Below are 24,305 nucleotides of genomic sequence, written 5' to 3' on the forward strand. Positions count from 1 at the left end.
AAAATCTACTTGGTTTCATTTCCCCCAAAACTAGATACAAGAAGATGTTATAAATAATTTGTTTCTTTGATAAACTATATTCAGTAGTCAATATTAATTGACTACTGTATGGTCTAACTCCACAACAGAGCTATAGGATAAATAAGTTTGTTTTCATTCTATCCACAACCTTGTAGGCCCACTCAGGTGACTTTGTGCCAGAATGCTACTCAATGAACAGTCAAGATCCTGCATTGCTACCATTAGCCCCAGTGAGGCATCTCTCCTAGACAGTTACCACACATGTACACGGCCCTGCAAACATGTCTATATCCAAAGCAGTGACTCCAACACAGGACATGCAAGTTGAGGAAAGGAAGGGGCCCATGCTCTTAACTGTTATTCATTCAGATTCCATCAGGTAAGAAACAAAGCCTCACACTATACCCTACTCTTTGAGTGACAATGCACCACAAAATTTTTCAACAGCATCTTTTGTCTGAGAAGGTTGGGCAACAGATGGAAAGTCTCCTCAAATCCAAAAGTGTCCACTAGCAGCCTGGATAATCATTTTCTTCCATTACTGATTTCCTGTTTGAGTTAAGACACTCCTGTCACTCACCAGTGCCCAACCTTGTAGTTGCTAATTGATTTTCCACTCTTCTGCACAATTGAGCCACAGATTCGATGGGCACAATTAGAACCACCTGCTACAAATTACTTATTTCTTTTGTTATCGGGCAACTGCTCCTGGTATTGGACTTTTTAACACTTTGTGGAATAGAGAGGGAAAGAAAAATAGACCCTTATTTCTGCATAACAGAATGTTATTTTCTTCCTGTTACAAAATATTTTCAGGCCTGGACACTTTACTTCCAGATAGGGCATGACTATAAAACTTGAGTTCCAGAGTTACCATGGATAATTGTCTAAATGCATGTGTATCTAAATTTTAAATCAATCAGCCATGGAATATTTAGTACAAAATAATCCAGGGGCGCCTGGGTGGCTCAGTTGGTTAAGCGTCCAACTTCGGCTCAGGTCATGATCTCGTAGTTTGTGGGTTCGAGCCCTGCATCAGGCCCTGTGCTGACAGCTCAGAGCCTGGAGCCTGCTTCAGACTCTGTGTTTCCCTCTCTTTCTGCCCCTCCCCTGCTCTCACTCTGTCTCTCTCTCTCTCTCTCTCTCTCCAAAAATAAATAAACATTAAAAAATAAATAATAATAATCCAAATTACATTCAATTTTGTGAATTTTACCAATAGTAAGAAATCCTACAATATCTCATTTTCTGCTAGATTTAAATCTGCATTATTTCCAAGCAATTTTACAGCTCTGCTATTTTCCTGCAACCCCCACACCCTCTAAATACATTTGCAGTTAATTTTTTATTGTGATAAAACATAAAATTTATCATTATAACCATTTTTAAGTGTATAGTTCAACAGCATTAAGTACAGTTTTAATAGTGCACAATCATCACCACCATCCATCTCCCTAAATTTTTGCATCTTTCCAAACTCAAATTCTGTGTCCGTTAAATAACCACTCCCCATTTCCCCTTGCCCCCAGCTTTGGGGAACCATCATTCTACTTTCTGTCTATGAGGTTGACTAAAGTTAACTCGTAAGTGGAATCACGTAGCAGTCATCTTATTGTGCCTCGCTTATTTCACTTAGTCCAATGTCCTCCAGGTTAATCGATGTGTCAGAATTTTAATATGTGTCAGAATTTCCTTCCTTTTTGAGGCTGAATAATATTCCATAATATGTATGTGTCACATTTTGTTCACCCATTCATACAATAGGCATGAGATACTTCCACCTTTTAGCTATTGTGAATGATGCTGCTATAAACATGAATGTACAAATATCTTTAGAGTCCCTGCTTTCAATTCTTTTGGGTCATATACCCAGAAGTGGAATTTCTGGATGATACGATAATTCTATTTTTAATTTTTTGAGGAACATACTGGTTTCCATATCAGCAGCACCATTTTACATTCCCACAAGCAGTGCACAAGGGTTCCAATTCCTCCAGGTCTTAGCCATCATCTGTTATTTTGTTTTTGTATAATAGCCATCCTGATGGGTATGAAATGGTATCTCATTGTGGTTTCAACTTGCACTTCCCTAATGATTAGTAATGTTGAGTGTCTTTTCATGTGCTTATTGGCATCTGTATATCTTCTTTGGAGAAATGTCTATTCAAGTCCTTTACCTGTTTTTTAATTGGAGTGTTTATTCTTTGTTGTTGAGTTGTAGGAGTTCTTTATATATTCTGGATATTACTCCCTTATCAGATACATACTTTGCAAATACTTTCTCCTACTCCATGCGGTGCCTTTTCACTCTGTTGATGTCCTTGGATGCACAAAGTTTTTAATTCTGATTAAATCCAATATATCCATTCTTTTAATTTATTTTTTTAATTTACATCCAAGTTAGTTAGCATATAGTGCAACAATGATTTCAGGACTAGATTCCTTAATGCCCTTTACCCATTTAGCCCATCGCCCCTCCCACAACCCCTCCAGTAACCCTCTGTTGTTCTCCATATTTAAGAGTCTATCCATTCTTATTTTGTTGCCTGTGTTTTTGGTGTCATATCCAAGAAATCATTGCCACATTCAATGTCATGAAACATTTCCCCTATGTTTTCTTCTAAGAGTTTTATAATTTTAGCTCTTGTGTTTGGTCTTTGATTCACTTTCAGTTAATTTTTGTAAATGGTATAAAGTAAGAAGAGTCCAGTTGCATTCTTCTGCATGTGGATATGCAGTTTTCCCAACATTAATGTTGAAAAGATTGTCCTTTTCCCATTGAATGGTCTTGGCACCCTTGTGGAAAATCATTGGACTATATCTACAAGGGTTTACTTCTGGGTTCTTTTCTCTATTCTATTAATACATGTCTGTCTTTATGCCAGTACCACACTGTTTTGATTTCTGTACTTTCAACAACTTTTGAAATCAAAGTTGTGAGACCAACTTTCTCACTAGTATAAATTCAAGCAAGCCAGAAGAATATAAACTAAAGAATGAGAGTGCCCCCTCACCTGCACTCTTTCTCCCTCCAACCAATCGCACTCTTCTCCCATTAACAGTTAACAAAGGTAACTGCCATTAACAGTTTGGAATTTGCTCTTCCAGGTGCATTTCTTGTGTGTACGTTAAGTATCTTTTCTATCTCTTCTGTCTTTTGCAATAAATAATATCCAAAAACTTAAGACTTCTAGTTCTTGAGGCATGCCACCAAAAACTTCTTGTAATAATAATCATGATACATGTCTTCCATTTTAAAACAATGATATTCTATTTCTATTCTTGATTTAAAAGAAAGAGAAGGAATTTATGATTTTTATGTTCATTCAGCAATAGAGTCAGTTATTTGAATATGGTATTAAAAATGTTAACAATCATGTTATTAGAAGAAATCCCATTGCAATCACTCAGTTAAAAGCTGAATACCTCCTAACTGTATCACTATATGTAAAGACTACCACTGTTTTTTTTTTTTAATTGTAGTAAGTCCACTAGTGAAGTTACATCCAGTCCATTACTTTTTTCAATCTCTTGTTTTAGGTAATACAAACATAATCATTAAGTACTGCTGTCTGCTAAGTATAGTATTACTTATAGACAAGAAACATCTTTCTTTTCCAGTACATTGGCTAAATGGATGAAAAAATATTTTCAGAGACTCAAATATAAAATATCTCTTTTGGGGGCATTAAGGAATCTACTCCTGAAATCATTGTTGCACTATATGCTAACTTGGATGTACATTAAAAAAATAAAATTAAAAAAACAAATTAATTAAAATCTTTTTTAAAAAATCTCATTTTGAAGTATGCATTTTTTGAAATGCAAAATTTATTTTGAAATGAAAAAAATCATCTGTATGTATCCCAAAAATATGTATTACTGTCTTCAAATTGCATTTTTTATTTTTTTTTTTAATTTTTTTTAACATTTATTTTTTAGACAGAGAGAGACAGAGCATGAATGGGGGAGGGTCAGAGAGAGGGAGACACAGAATCTGAAACAGGCTCCAGGCTCTGAGGTGTCAGCACAGAGCCCGACACGGGGCTCGAACTCACGGACCGTGAAATCATGACCTGAGCCGAAGTCAGCCGCCCAACGGACTGAGCCACCCAGGCGCCCCAAATTGCATTTTTTAATTAAAATGTAATGTTTAGCACCATCAGTAACAATTTGTTAACAAACTGATGAAATTCAAGATATATTTTTCTTATTTACATTGAAAAATGCATATTTGGTTTCTTAACTTTTTTAAGGAGCTGACTGGAAAAAAAAATTTTTCCTGATTTTAAGAATTATTTCCCTAAAAATTTGATTTTATAAGTAGTTACACAAACGCAAAGTGTTTTATCATTTGCTTTTCTAAAAAACAACAATATTTACTTTACTAAACTCTTTGGATATAATATGTTATCCTGGTTCAAATAATAAACTAAAAATCTGTACTTTTTGTTCTTAAGTCATAACATTTGAATTAAATAATCTAGTGAAACCAGGCAAAAAGGCCAGATATAAAAAACTCTGGAATATTCGCAAATGCAGAATTCTAAACACAAGGCCAAAAAAGACTTTAAAAGATCATCTGCTCTATTACTGTAAGCCAGAGTTTTCACAACCCTTTTAAGTGTTTGGAACCAAATAGTGAGTGGTAACAAGTATAAAATATCCTCTTGTTTCTTTATCGGTTAGAAACAGACACTCAAATGGCTGCATGCTGTGATCCAGAGTTAAGTTCTTAGAGCACATAATTTAAAAGAAAGACATATTTGCTGAATTTCTATATTAACAATGCTATCTTCTAAACAGTACCAAGAGAACTAGAGTTCTGATTTGAAGGTTTTAGGATCTAATGTATGAGTATTATATGCAACTACTTAAAAGATACTTGCCAATTTAAAAAACACAGGGTTTCTATTGTTTTAAGCAATCATAGTGATAAAATAGCAAATCAGAGTGGACTAAATAAATCCAAAACCAACAGGGAACAAAAGGAAAATGTTGTCATGAATAATGATACCATGAATAATGATGTGGCCAAGTTTACAGACAATGTTATATCTCTCCATTATCCAATAAATGCCATAGTACAAGGTCATGGAGGAACCAGCAATGTCCCCTGGGTTTAGAACCAGCACAGTGAATAGTAGTTGGGCCATAGCCTGAACGATGCAGTGCCATGCTAGCCTCCTAGGACAGCAGTTTAAGGCACCAGCTGGGCATGATAACAATGCTCCTCTGTCTCCGAGGGGAGAAGGAAAATCAGATTCTAAATTATGAGAGTATGAACCATTGGAAGCATAAGGAAAATTACAATAGCATCTAGACAATGTTTAGTTTTATGTACGGTCCTTTTGAAGGAGGTTTTTTTACATTTAAAACATTTTACATTTACATTTTTTTACATTTACATAAAATTCTGCCACTGCAATCTGGTTAAAAAAGAACTTTTCTAGTTTTAGATGTGTGCTATATAGATTATTAATAGAGCACCTACAGAAAATAGTTAGTAAAGCATAATAAAAATCTATATGTCCTGCAAAGATGAGTATCATAGATGCCTAAGATTACTAAATATTGCTAGTGATGTTTATAAGGCAGTTAAAAATTGTACGTCTCCCCCCATTTCCCTTGAAGCTTTTCTACTCTTGAATGACCCCATTGCTTTTGTTTCCTTTAGCAACTTAAAGATGCATGGTAATGAAAAACTTCCAGAACTGGATGAAAAAGTTTAATTTGCTTTCTTTTTAGGTTTTCTGGATGATTTCATCAGGCCTTCCCTTTCTCATTGACTCAGCAGTTCTGGCCAAAAGTCATCACTGTTTGAAATGTGTTTCTTCAAAACTTCATGTGTATTGAAAATAAATTTTTCAAGCTTAGCTTAAAGTTTCAACGCTAGTTAAATTTTAATACTCACGTTTTTCTATTAGGTATTCACGTGGAAGCATATACACAAATTTTCCAGATTCCGCTTTTGATGCATTCATGTTGGGGAAGGAGCACTGCCACCAATCACTGAACACTAATTCATTCAGCTGTGTGGGGAAAATATTGGTGGGTGTACATCCTTGGATTAGTTCCTAGGGTTTTAAATCTATCTTCAGTGAACATGCCCATCTGAACACATTTGAATAAGCCACGGACTCCATGTGCTTATGAACAAACTGATTTGGGATACATAAAATTGCTACTCCAATCTCTGTTCCATTCTCACTAGGCAAGTGTGGCAGGGGAGGGGGGTGCGGTACATGTGAACTCCATGTTGGCAGACACTCATTTCTTCCCCCCACTGCCAGTTCCCCCCTGCATGCACATTAAAGCAAGGTATGTGCTGTGTGGCCTAATTACAAAACAGGGCACTTGCTGTGCCAAGAAATATATTGCTAACTTTATGGGCTTTACCACATATACTCTGAAACTGGAGCTGGACTCTATTCCTTGAAAGAATTAAGCCTTGTCTTTGAGACTCAAATTCTCCTCACTCATCTAATTCTGAGCATTGCAGTGACCTTTGGCATGTATTAGTAATGCTCAGGGTCTATGAGTATTTTTCTGCTCCATGTTCTGAAGAATTCATCAGAAGTGCTTATTCTGGTGCCATTCTGTGCACCTCATTATGCTTTAATGACAATTTTTTATTGCCCAGGAACTTACTATAACCATTTCCTTTTTCTGTTTTTAAGGTTTGAACAGGCTTTTATTACCAGTTTGATCAGTAGTGTGGTAAAAATGAAGGGCAGCTATTTTTGGATAGCTCTTCAAGATCAAAATGGCACAGGAGAATACACTTGGAAGACAGCAGAGGGTCAGAAGTCTGAGCCGGTGCAGTACACACACTGGAATGCATATCAGCCTCGTAAGTAGAGAGAACTATAACATCACCCCTCCCTCCTGTTTCCTTTGCTCAAAATTCCTTCTACCCCATGATCCAGCTCCTCTGGTGCTTCCTTAATGTTTTCTTAATGCCTAAATCAATTAAAACAATTACCACAGGTTCTCAGGGGGTGAAATATGGCTGGTCTTTTTTAAAAGTATGACGCATGTGACATTTGACAGGTCCAAGGTGTAAATTCATTGCTCAAGACCACACATGCCTTTATTAGCAGGAAGTCCAGTTTCTTCCTCCTTAAAGGCTTTTCCCCCTCCCCCTCCCCCTCCCCCTGCCCTTGATTTTCCAAGAATATCAGGGGCTTACTCAGCCCAGACTAGTCTGATATACTTCAAAGCACAGTGAATGGGCACATATAGGTACATCTAATCAGTCCACAGTCACAGCCACTTTGCCATGGAGTGCTGACCCATTACTTAGGTAACACTCTTGTTAGTCCATCTCCTCCATGGGCTTCTGTTATCCTTAGCCAGGATTTCAGAGTTGCTCTATTAGTTCATCCTCATATGCTCAGCTCTGAATCCCAAAACGTGAAACTGTGCCAGGTTAGTCAGTTCCAGAGAAACGAATGGCTTCAGCCACAAACTACCCTAGAACTAGCCCCTTTGGAACAAGCTTTAGGCCCTTCTTAGGTGACCAGCCTAGACCCAACACACCTTTACATCAGCATGAATTCCTATTTGGATGCCTTGGTCCCTTTCTTACTTACGGGCCTCAATCAGGGCTACCCTAAGAGATGATAGGCAATAAGATATCTCTAAATGTGTTCCTGGAGGAAATGGGTTAGGGGGCCTCAGGCTCTTCCCTGAGGAGAGATAGGTATTATTATAATACTATCAAAATAATTTTCTTATAGCAAATATATAATGATAATAATTAGTCAAAGGACCAGATATACCAATTAAAAGACAGAGATTGTCAGAGAAGATCAAAAAACAAGACCCAACTGTATGTTGACTACAAGAAACCCACTTTTTATTTTTATTTTTTATTTTTTTTTAACATTTATTTATTTTTGAGACAGAGAGAGAGCATGAACAGGGGAGGGTCAGAGAAAGAGGGAGACACAGAATCTGAAACAGGCTCCAGGCTCTGAGCTGTCAGCACAGAGCCCAATGCGGGGCTCGAACCCACAGACCGCGAGATCATGACCTGAGCCAAAGTCAGACGCTCAACCGACTGAGCCACCCAGGCGCCCCAAGAAACCCACTTTTTAAAAGAAAGAAAGAAAAAGAAACCCACTTTAAATATAAAGGCACAGGTAAATTGAAAGTAAAAGGCTGGACAAAGATATACTGTCCAAATACTAATCAAAAGAGAACAGGAATAGCCATATTAATGTCACAGAGCAGACTTCAGAACCAGGAAAGTTTTCAAGGATTAAAAAAAGTGACATTACATTATGGTAACAGAGTAGTACTCTAAAAAGACATAACAGTCCTTAATGTGTATGCACCTAACAACAGAGCGTCAAAATACATGAGCAAAAAAACCTGATAGAATTGCAAAGAGAAATAGATGGCGCTATTATACAGTTGGAGACTGTAACATCCCTCTATCAGAAATGCACAGGGGTGCCTGGGTGGATCAGTTAGTTAAGCGTCAACCTTGGCTCAGGTCATGATTTCACAGCTCATGGGTTTGAGTCCGTGTCAGGCTCTATGCTGATAGCTCAGAGCCTGGAGCCTGTTTTGGATTCTGTGTCTCCATCTCTCTCTGCCCTTCCCTGCCCACATTCCCTCTCCCTCTCTCTCTCTCTCTCTCTCTCTCAAAAATAAATAAACATTAAAAAAAATTAAAAAAAAAAGAAAAGAAATGGACAGATCCAAGAGACAGAAAATCAGTAAGGACAAAGTTGAATTCGATAGTACCGTCAATCAACAGGATATAATTGATATCTATAGGCTAGTTAATCCATCAATAGCAAATTACACATTCTTCTCAAGCTCACATGAAATGTTCACTAAGATAGACCACATACGGCCAAAAAACATACCTTAACAAATTTAAAAGAATAGAAATCATATAATGTCTTCTGTTGGTCCACAGTGAAATTAAACTAGAAACCAATAACAGAAGGATAGCTGGAAAATCCCAAAATATTTAGAGATTAAACAACACATGTCTAAATAACATGTGGGTCAAAGAAGAAATCTCAAGAGGAATCTTAAAACATTTTAAACTAAATGAAAATGGTAATCTAAAATCAGCAATCTCTGGGATGCCTGGGTGGCTCAGTAGGTTGAGCGTCCGACTTCAGCTCATGTCATGATCTCATGGTTCATGAGTCAGAGCCCCATATCAGGCTCTGTGCTGACAGCTGGGAGGCTGGAGCCTGCTTCGGATTCTGTGTCACCCTCTTTCTGTTCATCCCCTGCTCACACTTTGTCTCTCTCTCTCTCTCTCAAAAATAAATAAATATTAAAAAAAAATAAAACCAGCAATCTAAGTATTAGAAGAGAAAATTAAATCTGAAGTAAGCAGAAGAAAATAAATAATAATAATTAGAGCAGAAATCAATAAAATTGAAAACAGGAACTCCATAAAGAAAATCAACAAAACCAAAACCTGGTTCTTTGAAAAGATCAATGAAATTGATAAGTTTGTAGCCAGTGTCACTAAAAAAAGAGAGAAGACATGGGGCACCTGGGTGGCTCAGTCATTTAAGTGTCTGACTTTGGCTCAGGTCATGATCTCACAGTTTGTGAGTTCAAGCCCCACACCAGGCTCTGTGCTGACAGTTTAGGGCCTGGAACCTGTTTTGGATTCTGTGTCTCCTCTCTCACTGCTCTTCCTCCACTCATGCTCTGTCTCTCTCTCCTTCAAAAATAAATAATCATTAAAATTTTTTTTAAATTAAGGGGCGCCTGGGTGGCTCAGTCGGTTAAGCGGCCGACTTCGGCTCAGGTCATGATCTCGCGGTCCGTGAGTTCGAGCCCCGCGTCGGGCTCTGTGCTGACGGCTCAGAGCCTGGAGCCTGTTTCAGATTCTGTGTCTCCCTCTCTCTCTGCCCCTCCCCTGTTCATGCTCTGTCTCTCTCTGTCTCAAAAATAAATAAACATTAAAAAAAATTTTTTTTTTAATTTTTTTAATTAAAAATAAAAAAAGAGAGAAGACACAAATTACTAACATCACAAATAAAAGAGAAGGTATCACTACAGATGCCAGGGACATTAAAAGGATAATAAAAGAATATTATGAACAACTCTATATCCACACATTTGATGACCTAGATGAAATAGACCAATTCCTTTAAAGATATAATCAGCCAAAACACACACAAGAAGAAATAGACTATCTGAATAGGCCTACAGCTATTAATAAAGAAATTGAAACAAAATTCATAACTTTTCCAAACAGAAAGCACCAGGTCCACGTTGGTTCACTGGTGAATTCTACCACACATATAAAGAAGAAATTATGCCAGTTCTCTACAATTTCTTCCAGAAGACAGAAGCAGAGGGAAGCATTACCCTCATACCAAAATCAAAGATGTTGCAAGAAAAGAAAACTAACGACCAATGTCTCTCACAAACAAAATAGCAAAATCTTCAATAAAATAATAAATTGAATCCAACAATGTAAAAAAGAATTATACACCACAACCAAATGGGACTTATCCCAGTTATACAAGGCTGCTTCAACATTCGAAAATCAATTAGTGTAATCCATCACATCACCAGGCTGTAAAACAAAAGTCACATTATCATATCAATGGATGCAGAAAAATATTTGACAAAATCCTATACCTATTTATTTTAAAAACTGTTAGCAAACTAGGAATAGAGAGGAACTTCTTCAACTTTATATATTTAATTTTTTTAACATTTATTTATTTTTGAGACAGAGACAGAGCATGAGTAGAGGGGGGAAGCAGATTGAGAGGGGAGACACAGAATCCGAAGCAGACTCCAGGCTCTGAGCTGTCAGCATAGAGCCCGATGCAGAGCTTGAACTCACAAACTGTGAGATCATGACCTGAGCCGAAGTCAGATGCTCCCTGACTGAGCCACTCAGGTGCCCATCTTTATAAAGAACATCTACAAAACCTACAGATATCATAATTAATGGTGAGAAACTAAAAGCTTTCCCACTAAAATCAGAAACAAGGCAAGGATGTTCCCTGTCAACAGTTCTTTTAAACATTGTACTAGAAGGCCTAGCCAATGTAGTAGGATAAAATAAAATAAAATAAAATAAAATAAAATAAAATAAAATAAAATAAATACAGATTGGGAAGAAAGAACTAAAACTTTGTTCACAGATGATAAGATTGTCTATGTAGAAAATCAGAAAAAATCAATAAAAAAATCACTTGAACTAATAAGTGATTATGGCAAGATTGCAATATGAAAGATTAATGAACAAAAGTCAATTGCTTTCCTGTATAACAGCAATGAACAAATGGAGTTTAAACTTAAAAACATATTATCATCTACATTATCACCCCCAAAATGAAAAACTCATATATAAATCTAATGGAATATATATAAAATCTATATGAGGAAAACTATACACTTTAATGAAAGAAATCAAAGAACAAGTAAATAAATGGAGAGATATTCCAAGTTCATGGATAGAAAAACTCGGTATCATCAAGATATCAGTTTTTCACAAACTTCCCTATAGATTCAACATCATCCCAATCAAAATCCCAGGAAGTTATTTTGTGGATATTGAAAAAACTGATTCTGAAGTTTATGTGGAAAGGCAACAGACCAAGAATAGCCAATTCAATATCGATGTAGAAGAACAAAGTCAGAGAACTGACACTACATGACTTTAAGACTTACTATAAAGCTAGAGTAATCAAGACAGTGTGGTATTGGGGGAGGGGGGGAAGACAAGTCAGTTGAACATAACAGAGCCCAGAAATTGACTGACATAAAACATAGAGCTAAATGTGAGTCCCAAAGCTGTAAAACCCTAGAGGATAACATAATAGAAAACCAGATGACCTTGGGCAAAACAATGACTTTTTAGATATAACACCAAAGGCACAGTCCGTGAAAGAAACAGTTGATTTGCTGGACTTCATTAAAACTAAAGACTTCTGCTCTCAGAAAGCCAATGCCAAGAGAATGAGAAGACAAGCCACACACTAAGACCAAATATTTGCAAAAACCACATCTGACAAAGGACTGTAATCCAAAATATACAAAGAATCCTTGAAACCCAACAATAAGAAAATGAAGGACAAGAATTAAAAAGTGGACAAAAGATCTTAAAAAAATATATAGATGGCAAGCAAGCATATGAAAATATGTTCAACATCATATGTCATTAGGAAATTATAGATTGCAACAAGATACCACAGCACACCTATGAGAATGACCAAAATCCAAAACATGGGTGAGGATATAAAACAATGGGGACACTCATACATTGCTGGTGGGAAAACAAAATAGCATCCCACTTTCAAAGACAGTTTGATAGTTTCATACAAAACTAAACATACTCTTACCATATAACCCAACAATCACACTCCTTGGTGTTTACCCAAATAAACTGAAAACTGATATTCACACAAAAATCTACACATGGATTTTTATCGAAGTTTTATTCATACTTGCCAAAACTTAAAATTAATCAAGATGTCCTTTAGCAGGTGAATGGATAAACAAAATATGGGACATCTAGACAATGGAATATTATTCACTGCTATAAAGAAATGAGCTATCAAGCCATTCAAAGACATGGAAGAAATTTAAATACATATTACTAAGTGGAAAAGGCCACTTGAAAAGTCTACAAACTACGTGATTAAAACCATAGGACACTCTGGAAAAGGGAAAACTATGACACAGTAAAAAGATTACTAGTAAAAAGTGGTTTCCAGGGGTCAGGGGGAAGGGAGGGGTTGATAGGCTGAGTACAGAGGATTTGGGAGACAGTGAAACTATTCTATATATACACAATGGTGTATATATGTAATTATACATTTGTCCAAACCATAGCATGTACAACACCAAGAATGAAACCTAATGTAAATCATGGATTTGGGGTGGTAATGATGTGTCACTGTAGGCTTTAACAAATGTACCATTGTGGTATGAGATGTTAATAGTGGGGAAAGTTTTACCTATTTGAGGCAGGAGGTATAAAGGAAGTCAGTACTTTCCACTGTTTTGCTATGAATTCAAAATGCTCTAATATACATAGTTTATTATTCTTAAAAAAACCTATACTTTAAAAAGATGACTGCAAGGTGAAGTTAAGACAAATCAGATTTTTTGTGTGTAAGCATCGGTTTAGGAAATGTGTATAGAAACTGGTGACTTGCATGGCTCTAAACGAGAAACATCATAATTCACTCAGTAAACAACCTTCTTATTCTACAAATCTGTGAATATTATTAAAATGCAGACAATAGTAAAGTTCCATGTCACACTATTACTGAAAAATAAAAAAAAAACCTCAGGCTTCATTTCTAATATACCTCGGAATTTTGTTAGGAATGTCTATACCTGTCAAAATAAATTAATACATTTTGAATAGACAAAATCTTGGTTCTTAATGTTACCTTCCTTGGGGCATATTTGGATGTCTAAAATCTGGAACTGAAGCAGAGCTCCTTGTCATTCATAAGTTTCTACTATAATTTATTTGAGTGGCACTACTCTTTTCCTCTTCTCCCTGAAGCAAAAATAATATCATGATGCTCAGTTTGGCTGCTCATGCTGACTGACATTGAGTAAATTGTCTCTGAATAAGATGAAAATGTAAATCTTTTTTTGAAGAAAATAGCAATATAAAAGCCTCTGTGTTTCCTTTTTTCTTTTAAATTGCAGTTTGCAGAAATGCCATCCTAAATCACATTTTTTCCCTGCCTGTCACAAAAGTATCCATTAACTTCGTCCTCATGTCAGAATCTTAATCCAGCCCAGACTGACTATATAAATTGACCACTGAATAGGAAGCCTGCAGTTTTTTTATAAACTTAGCCAAGACTCTGTCTTTATGTCATATCATCAAAATATTCAATCTGTGGGGGAATCACAGTTCTGCCACTTTTTTCAACATTGTATTATGTTCACCAGATAGTGTAATGACCCACCATATACCCATCACCCAGTGTCATCAATTACCAACTCACAATCTATCTTGTTTCATCTATATACTCACCCACTCTCCCCAACACTTCTAATATTTTGTCATAGCAAATCCCAAACATCATATTGTTTCATCCACAAATATTTCAATATCATCTCTAAAAGATAAAGACTTCTTTTTAAAAAATGTGAATATAAGACAATTATTACAGCTAAAAGTAATTAACTATAATTTCATAATATCATAAGTCTTCAGTTAATGCTCACATTTCTAAATGATTCATAATATTATACAACAGATTTTACAGTTTGTCTGAATCAGGATCCAAAAAGGTTTATACATTTGCAGTTGGTTGATAGATCCCCTAAAGTCTATTTTAATCTCTACATTTCCTTCTTCTTTGCCCCCTCCTATTTTTAAAAAATTTTATTTGTTGATGCAAGTGGGTTGTTTGTCCTGCAGAGTTTCCTACAGTCTGGACTTTTTGATTGAATCCCCGTATGTTGTTTAATGCGTTACTCTATCCTCTTTATTTTCCATAAAATTGACATTTTTATTTTTAAGAAGGTAGAATCAAAGGCATTATATAATTCAGATTTTCTTTTCTTTTTGAAAACCATTTCATAAGTAGTCGTGTGTTCTATCTTAAGGCACATAATGTTCACTTTTTTCACTTTTTGCAATGTTAGAAGCCGCTAATTATCAATGACTAGATCCATTGATTCCTTAGGGGTTACTTCATAGCTTCCTATCTGGGATATCTTTATAAAGAGATAGGTTCCTGCTATTTTACTAAAACAACAACAGCAAAGAGACTGTGGCACTTGGTATTTTAAGAGAAGTAACTATTCAGTTAAAACAGGAAAACCAGTTTTGATACATACTAACTAGTACCAGTAATTAAAGGGAAAAAATGGGGACTTTCTTATTTAGGGACACTAAATGGGATAACTCCAGAACATTAATCCCAGTTGTCCCAAGTCAATAGAAATCTTCTGCCAGTGACAAAGAAAATGGGATGCCAGTAGAGTAAATCAGATCTCTTTTTCTTGAAAGTGCCCTCCACATAGCAAAGAAAAGTCTGTCCAGCAGGTAGATAGGCTGATCCATTTTAACGCTTCCCAGAGTTCTGAATGAGGACAAACATATTCTCATTTCTGGGCACTCTTTGGGTATTTTCATATTTTTTTTGTAATGATGTAAGTAACTGTCATACAAGGTAAAAGTGGGATCAGAGATCTTTACGGAAATGCTGTGATCACACACAGAAAAGAAACATGACTATAGAAAAGGAGGAACATAATTGAGGGGAAGATTCAATCATTGATTCAACAGCTATGTATTGAATGCCTGCCTATTCTGTACCTTGGCATTGTCTCATAGTAGACTTAGTTAAATCTGTTTTCAAATTCTGCATCAAACCCCTCACTGTGTGGCCTTAGGCAAGTTACCAAACCTCTGTGCCCCAATTTTTCCATTAGCAAACTGTAAATACTGATATGATATCCATCTCAGAGTTTTTGAAGTTAAATAAAGACCATATAAAATACCTAACAGCATTACACGGAAGCTACCCCCATTGCATCACTTTTCTGCATGAAGATGGAGAAAAGGACAGAGAAGAAAGGTGGGTAGATCATATGATCATATGATTTTTTTTTCTTTTAGTCTATTGATATGGTGGATTACATTAATTGGTTTTCAAATGTGGAATTATGTTTGCACACCTGGAATAAATCTCACTTGGTCATAGTAAAAAAAAAAAAAATGATGGGAAAGGGTTATTGCAAGAAATGGGAAAATAACTAAACAGATTAAAGAAAAATAATTGTCCAGAGGCTCTGAAGGCCCAGCTATAGTTACCTCTTACCCTGAGGCCACAAATAGATTTTGTTTGTCTGCTTTCAGATATTTGACCAGAGAGGTGAAAAATGGAGGCTTTCTCACCTCAGTTCAATTTATATGGTTAGATAGCTTTGTCAAATGGAAGGGGCTAGAACAATGAGTTGGAATTTCTTAATTGACCTGAAGTTATCCTATTCGTGTTTTTTTTAATGTTTATTTATTTTTGAGAGAGAGAGAGAGAGAGTAAGTGCGTGAGCAGGGGAGGGGCAGAGAGATGAGGGACAGAGGATTTGAAGCAGGCTCTGTGCTGACAGCAGAGAGCCCAATACAGGGCTCTAACTCACAAAACCGTGAGATGTGACCTGAGCCAGAGTCAGATGCTTAACCGCCTAAGCCGCTCATTCATGTTCCATGGACAGAGTGAAGGGGGATAGACGGAGGGTAAGGCAGATAAGGAGAATCAGTTTAAATGTGAGATTCACCACTGAGAAACAGAATGATAATTTTTCTCCAATGGGAGATGAGTTATTGAATTTGAGAACAATATCTCTGGGAGAAAAACCCCCTCCACTCCCACCCATACCCTACCTTTATTATTTGGCTTTTGCAAGCATGCCTACAATATAGGATTATAAATTCGGTTTATATCTCCCTTATCCCAGTCTCCCTTTATTACACTGCTTTACTGCTTCTTTGGGGCTGAGACTCCAAAATTCGGGTCAAATGTTCCATTAAGTTAACCACTTTAGAATCCCAGTAATATTCCCACAGCACTTTCACCTTCATAGTAGTTCACAAACATCTCCTTCTCTACTAATGAAGATGAGTTGAGTATCTATAGTATCTAAAACCAAAGCTATTTAATCATTGTCTGATGTGAAAAAGTAAGACAAAATGCAAGACCAACAACAAAAAAAGTATATTACATTTTAAATTTGCTGAATCGAGCTTTTTAAAAATTCCTTGAACGTGCAGGCAGAACTCATGCCACAAAATCCCAGCTTTTGTAATAAACAGTCAAAAAAGAATAGAAGCAACATCTTAGGGCTGGTTTTAGCCCTTCCTATCTTTCAGGGTGCTTTTAAATACATTATTCCATTTGATCTTCATGAAAACCACTGAGGAAAAAAGGAATTCTTATCCCCACATTTCAGACAAGGGTTTTTTTGTGTGTGTGATTAATTAACCTGTTTGAATTTTGAGTTACTAAATATTTGTGCTGAGACTAGAAGCCCATACTTCAGGTTCCAAGTCAAGGATGCTGGGGAAGGATGATGGAATTGAGAGGGAATGCATGTACCCAGCTCTCTCAACTAGAGCAACTCCATTAGCATATTATGTTTGAGGCTTTCATGTGGATTTCCATAGCTCAATTTCATTACAATCTCATCACAGGGGAGTATGCAACATCCCCTCTATTGTTCAGGACCCAGCTAGATTGTGAGATGCATTCCAAAATTACATTGAACAGGACTGCAAAGCTCCATTCATGACAGATTGCAGTTGCATGCTATAATCTTTTCCCCTTGTGTGGCCCCCAATCTTTCATTCATCTTTTTTTTTTTTTTAATTTTTTTTTCAACGTTTTTTATTTATTTTTGGGACAGAGAGAGACAGAGCATGAACGGGGGAGGGGCAGAGAGAGAGGGAGACACAGAATCGGAAACAGGCTCCAGGCTCCGAGCCATCAGCCCAGAGCCTGACGCGGGGCTCGAACTCACGGACCGCGAGATCGTGACCTGGCTGAAGTCGGACGCTTAACCGACTGCGCCACCCAGGCGCCCCTCTTTCATTCATCTTTAACACTACCTAGGTGTTCTGGCCAATGGAGTCGACTAACGGCTTTTGTATAACTCTCTTTTGACTTTCTTTGCTTCTATACAGGTCATACTAGTCATGTTTTCTTGTTTACTACTGGACATTTTCACCTTTGTAGGTCTCTCTGACATATCAGCACACACACACACACACACACACACACACACACATGCGCACACACACACACACACACGACTGTAGGCTTCTTGTGGATGGCCATGATGCCTGGTGTCTAACACAGTGTGTACACTCAGGATTGCTGAAGACACAAACACTGGTTCTGTAGCCCCCTTATTCTTTCTCCTTTTCCACAAACTCTTCCATTCCTTTAGGAGAGGTTCCTTGTATGTCCTCCTCTGTCTTCTTTCTTCTCTCTTCCCCTCTTCTTCAACCCTCTCTTTAGTCTTTCTGTGAGTGTAAAATAACCACCCATGGCTGACAAGGATAAGTCCAGTTACCATGTGTTTAAAAAAAAATTGAAGCCATTCTTTGTGATGGAAATTAAGTAAAACACATATATAGTCCCAAGTAACTACATTTTAAAAAGTGCCTTTAGGTCCAGAGTCATCAGAGTCCTCAAATGCTCCATCTCTAATTGCTTGCTTTTTTTCACAAGCATCCCTTGAAAACTCTTTTTCTCCTTTTCAGCCCTCAAAACACAGCTAATATGTCAGTTGCTGCAAATCCTTTACTGATATCCCGAGGCATACTCCATCACCCCTTCTGAAATCTTCCACAGAAATCTTACTATAGTACTTCACACATTATGTTCAATGCAATTAATGTGTCTATGCCTCACTCTAAAATAAGGGCTGGGGGTTGTTTGTTTTATTTTGTTTTGTCCTCCTTTCTCTAGTAGCTAATATACAGACTAGCCTGGTATGTAGATATAGATGCACAATTTTGTTGTGGTTGAATTTGATTTAGATAGATGAATGATCACTTTGGCTTCAAGAAAAAAGGTTCATTCTTACTCAATTTTTATTCTATTTTTCAAATGGGATTGTTTTCTATTATTCACCGAAAATTGAGGGGTATTTTTTTTTAGCTATCCTACGAGTTGTATAGAGTTAACAACAAACTTGGCACCTTAACTCAACAAAGAAATTGTTTCTATGGAAAAACATGGTTAATTTTCCAAAATGTTCAAACATACACAAAAGAATAGAGCTTCATCCAGAACTAGATGGTCTTTCCCTTTTCCTTAATGTCTGCCTTTATTCCTGCCCCCAGTTTTACTCCATACGTGATTTAGCTCATTCTCTCCGCTTTCCCATGGTTGGTAGTTTGGTTTTCTGTGGTGTATCTTGCAGTCTGCCTTGAATCCATTTTCCTGGTCAAATCTATTTCTCAGAGGGTAAGCAATATGCATTTTTCATTGTTGATTTTTCACAATGGGGTATGAGAGCATGATGTACAGAGTAAGTGCTCAGTAAATGGTGGGCTAAACTTTTCTCTGCTCAGTTAAAAAAAAAGCGCAATAATTGGAAGTAGAGGAATGTTGGCATTTGATTGAAATATTGGGGATTTGATTGGCTATGGGGGATATTTCAGTCCCAGGTTAAACAGTGCCTAGTTTTCTATCATTTATCATCTGAGCTCAAAACGTCCAAATTTCAGTCTTCACAGGCTCTCTTCCCTCACTTTTTAATCTATTCTTTTCTCCAAAGATGAAGAGAAGATAGTCCTGTTAATAAAGCATTCTTTCTCATCTTTATTGTTCTTATGTGGTCTCTTCATTATGAGATGTCAGTTATGCAACACTCCAAAGACCAGTATTCCAAGACCAAAATGTTCTAGTCATTCTGGTATTAAAAAGTGCTGTTTTCAGGGTGCCTGGGTGACTCAGTCTGTTAAATGTCTGACTCTTGATTTTGGCTCAGGTCATGATCTCACAGCTGATGAGATTGAGCCCCACGTTGGGCTCTGCGCTGACAGCGTGGAACCTGCTTGGGATCTCTCTCTCTATCCCTCCCCAACTCACGTTCATTCTCTGTCTCTCTCTCTCTCTCTCTCTCTGTCTCTCAAAATAAATAAACATTTTTTAACTGTTGTTTTCTGCTTTTAGGCTACAGTGGTGGCTGTGTTGTCATGCGAGGAAGGAATCCACCTGGTCGCTGGGAAGTGAAGGACTGCAGACAATTTAAGGCAATGTCCCTGTGTAAGCAACCAGTGGGAAATCAGGAGAAAACGGAGCAGGAAGAGAGATGGCCCTTTCACCCCTGCTACTTGGACTGGGAATCAGAGCCTGGCTTGGCGAGCTGCTTCAAGGTGATGCCAAGGGTATCTAGACATTCTGAATGGAACAAACATTATTTCACTTTTGTCCATGTATCTCAAATTCCTTTATTCCAGAGCAGTGCCTGGCACACAGCAGGTACTTAATATTTGTTGGCTGCCTCTATCTTTTCAATTATATTCCAAAATTTTAAGTTGAAAGACTGACATATCCCTGGTGATACTGAAGGCCTCTTCACGAAGATTGTTATCCAGGCCCCAGTCAATGTTATTTTTGTTGCAATGTACTCCTCACTGGGTATTGAAATGATACAATTCCATATTGTTTGTAAGAATAAAGTATTTATTATGGAATACTATCATTTTGCTGCTAAGAATAGCTTTTGCAGCTTGCCAGACATCTGAGGATCAAACAAATTAATACATATACTTGATATGTGTGTGTACCTGTGTGTATGAAAAAAGTGTGTGAAGAAATGTCTTTTTGCAAATCAGCTTTAGATCCTAGATATAAATCACTACCTACAATCCTCTTATCATGAAATATCTGTGAATGCACTCAATTTAATGTACGCATGCACAATCCTACACTGAATTCATTGGGTAACAGTGACCTCACAAAGCAGTAAGTTAAACTTTACAAATGAGTAAACTGAGGCAGCAGGATGAAGTGATTTGCCCAAGATCACAATTATTTGTTGACAGAATTGGAATAAATTCCTGGTTTTGGGAATCCCAGTTCAGTGCTTTTTCTACCATATATTACCCTGACGTGACAACAAATGTAAAGGTGTGTTTGATGGGCATGGTGGTAGGATTGATGAATTTTAAGTGATTCAAGAAAAGGTTCCCAGAGGAGCTGAGTTTTGACATATAATTTAAAAGATGGAAAGGCTGTGCTGTGGCCCAGAGGACTGGGAAAACCATTCATTCTGGTCTCAGCAAATCAGAGCTTGGCAAAGCCTGGCCGCAGGGTGCCTGCCTGGCATCAGAAACTCGGGAGCAGTGTCAGGCAATTAAAAACAAGGAGGGCACAGAGGCCCAGGATTTGGAGTTCTGTGTTTTTGGGCCCTTACCCTTGATCTTAAATAAAGTCAGGACCAGACTCTCCATTTGACTGGCTTCTTCCTGCTACTGCAAGGACAGCTGAGAAACAGCAGAGAATTTAGGCACAGCTAAAACCCAAAGAACTTAGTAATATACCTGCCCTAGGTCCCAGGTCTCATTTCTCATTTCTTGCTGTGGGTCAGCCAGATTCATGATCCTTCAGCCAATTCTAATTTGTCAGAAGGCAATCTGGTGGGATGGAAATTCATGGGCTCCTGCAGGAAGGAGTGCTGGATGTAATCCTAGTCCTGCCTATTTGTAGCTCTGTGACTGGAAATTTGTAATCTCTCTTAGCCTGACTCTCATTGTCTCTTGACAAACATTTATTAAGGGACAAGTATATGCCAGTTACAGGAAATTTAGAAGAAAAAAAAAAGGAACTCAAGGAGTTCCTTTATAAAACTGAGCTGATTCCTTCTATCATCCTCATGAATTTGTTGTGAGAATAAAATGAGATAACAGTTTTACGAGGAGTAGACACATTCTAGTTCAATAAATGTTATTTTCCCCTACTGGGTCAAGCTTTTAATATAGATTAATGACAATTATACTACTGTTCTTTTCTTGTCGAGAATTAAACAACCTCACCTTATCCATGATAGTGTCAACTTTTCTTTGCTTCTTACTAAACCAGGTATTTCATAGTGAAAAAGTCCTGATGAAAAGAACATGGAGAGAAGCAGAAGCATTTTGTGAAGAATTTGGAGCTCATCTTGCAAGCTTTGCCCATATTGAGGAAGAGAATTTTGTGAATGAGCTTTTGCATTCAAAATTCAATAGGTAAATACTTGTTCATTTTGAAAAATGCAATCAAATATTCTGTCTCCCAGTTATGAGTTCTCAGGGAAGAGTATCCCAAATATTTGTTTAAAATCTCAAGTACTTAAGCCTAAAAGCAACTAGCCATTAGTTGTGAAAGAAAAATACGTACATATACAGTTTTATATTTATATTGCACCCAGTTCTCATTACATAAAACAAAGAACAAAGTGATGATTGTTTTGATATTTGAAATTTTTTCTGTGTACTTCAAATCAGAATTTTAGAGCTTCTCTGCCAAACTCAGTAATTATCTAGCCCCATGATTTTCAAACTGTTGCCTGGGAATCCCAAGAGTCCTGGAACTCAGGACTAGGAAGGGAACAAGGGACAGAAGTCCCGCTTCTGTGCTCACTGACCTACGAGAGCAGCTCCCACCAGCTCCTGTTCTATTTATTTTGTTATAATAGAGTCCATGTAAGATTTTGCTTGGAAAAAAAAGAAAGCCCTATTGATTGATTCCCAATTTTACATTTGAGGAACCAGGCATTCACTTGTTGGCATCTACCTCGCAAGTTTACAGAATCTTGAACTGCACGGAGTTAGAAAATCAATTTAGTTTAAACTTGAAGAAACGTAAAAGGCTTGTACTATTTTCTACCCAATACAAAAATTCATTCTGCGGTATTCCTGTGGTCATCTTCTGTCTGCACAATCCCTTTCAGAGTGCTTCTTATTTGGGAGAATGCCCGTTCCATTACTGGAGGGTGATTTCAAAGATCAACTTTCTAGTAAGCCAGAGCAATACAGATCAAGTCTACTCTATTGTTGGTTATTTGAGGACAGCCATTATGTTCTCTTTTAGTGAGCCTTCTTATCCATTGGCCTCTTTCTGTAAAATGTTCTTGTCAACTAGCATACATGTTTGGAATATCTTCTATGGAAGGGGTACTTTTATATGCATAGTTGGCTGGAGCATGCAATAGATAGGATGGACAAAATCTCACCCCTGAAAATGTTGTAGTCTAAGGGGGCCTGACTCCATGGCTCCACACATTTATTTAGTAAAAACAAATGTAACACCAAGTACTATGCTGTAAGCTCTGGAAATCTGGAGTCTCAATGAAACACTTGCTTGAATCACAGAGAAAAATCCAGAACAACTTTTTGAGGAAAATCCTGGTCTTCCCATAAGTTTCCTTTAGGATATTCCACAAAAAGATTAATATGTAATATCTATCAAATTATTCATCTCCAACATCAACAGTAATGACCTTAATGGTAGGAGTCGTTGACAACATCTCCCAATGTGAGTTTCACAGAGCACTGTTGGGGGGGAAAAAGTCAAATATGTTTGCAAAACAAGGCACAAACTTGGAAATTTGCCATATGCCTTAGCATTGTAAAGGCTTCTAGAAGGAAGCACTTTCTTTGACCACAAATCTCCCTTTTTTTTTTTTTTTTTTTTTTTTTGAGAATACTTATCAACATTCCATGGAACTGCTAGTGTCTATGGGAAATGCTGACCTAAAAATCATGCTTCCCAAATTTGGCTGATTATCACACTCACTTGGGACACCTTATAATACAAAGCCCTCTGGTCTCACACCAGAGCTGCTGAGTCAGATTCTCTGAGACTGAAGAAAAGTTCAAGAAGCTTCCTGATTAATTGGATTTAATTGGATTGTTAGTCTGGTATGAGGCCACAGATCCAAGGGATATGGGATTATCTCCATCCTTCTAAGTTGTAACTTTGCTTCATGACTTTAGCCCCTTGCAAAACATCCTTTCATACTTGAGTATAGTGAGATTTGCTATGTGAAACAAACATGTGCAAACTGCTTCCAAATTTGCTGTGAGATCAAATATCATTATGTCATTTCTATTTCTATAAGTTCTCACACTTGAAATTACTTTAATATTAAGCATCTATCAAATTATTAATCTTTAGCACTTAATCATAAAAGCTATATAATATTACTTTGTGCCCAGACTGCCAGGGAGTTCAACAAAATCTCATGTTTGCTTAGAGCAAATAAACCAAATCTCATAGTTAGCATATATTCTCCTCCTTATGGCACTGATTTTCTATCTCTATTTTATTATTTATTATATTATTAAAAATCATACAATTTTAGGAAATGGATGAAGAGAAAATTAATGCCAGTTCATCACCTAAGAGCCAGGACATATCAGGAAAAATGTTGAACTCTGTGAGTAAAGGAACAAAAAGTTCTCAAGGCAGGAGAGTGATATGAATTCCCAGCCTAGACCATTGATGTTAAGGTACCTGGCTTAACCTTAAGGCAGCATCCTCTGCCTCCATAACCTTATAAATTGTAAACTGTAAACTGTAATCATGGCAGTTGCCAGCCAGGCCCCAGTGACCTCTCGGATTTCTAAGTCACATTTTACTTTCATTTGTATTGTTCAGGCACAGTAGCTCTCATATTTGAGAAGTGGATGCTTCAGAATAGTCTTTCTTCTCTGTACTAATGAAAATAAAGCATCTGTCATGATTTCTGAATCTTTTAAATCTTTAATTCTCCAAATTATTCTCAGAAAATTGTCTTAGTGA

The 24,305-nt window shown here is 37.1% G+C and overlaps 1 protein-coding gene across 1 annotated transcript in view; it reads left to right on the forward strand.

Annotated features, from left to right (window-relative positions):
• PLA2R1 (phospholipase A2 receptor 1) overlaps positions 1 to 24,305 on the forward strand; it is a 118,242-nt gene that overhangs the window by 56,154 nt on the left and 37,783 nt on the right. The window contains exons 11-13 of the mRNA XM_047084413.1: positions 6,702 to 6,874; positions 19,692 to 19,894; positions 21,603 to 21,748. Coding sequence (XP_046940369.1) covers positions 6,702 to 6,874; positions 19,692 to 19,894; positions 21,603 to 21,748 — 522 coding nt within the window. The remainder of the gene's footprint in view (positions 1 to 6,701; positions 6,875 to 19,691; positions 19,895 to 21,602; positions 21,749 to 24,305) is intronic.

The sequence above is a fragment of the Lynx rufus genome, unplaced genomic scaffold (genome assembly GCF_022079265.1).
Source record: "Lynx rufus isolate CCGP_SWC_20201006 ecotype Redwood Valley unplaced genomic scaffold, mLynRuf1.p SCAF_2, whole genome shotgun sequence".
NCBI lineage: Eukaryota > Metazoa > Chordata > Mammalia > Carnivora > Felidae > Lynx > Lynx rufus.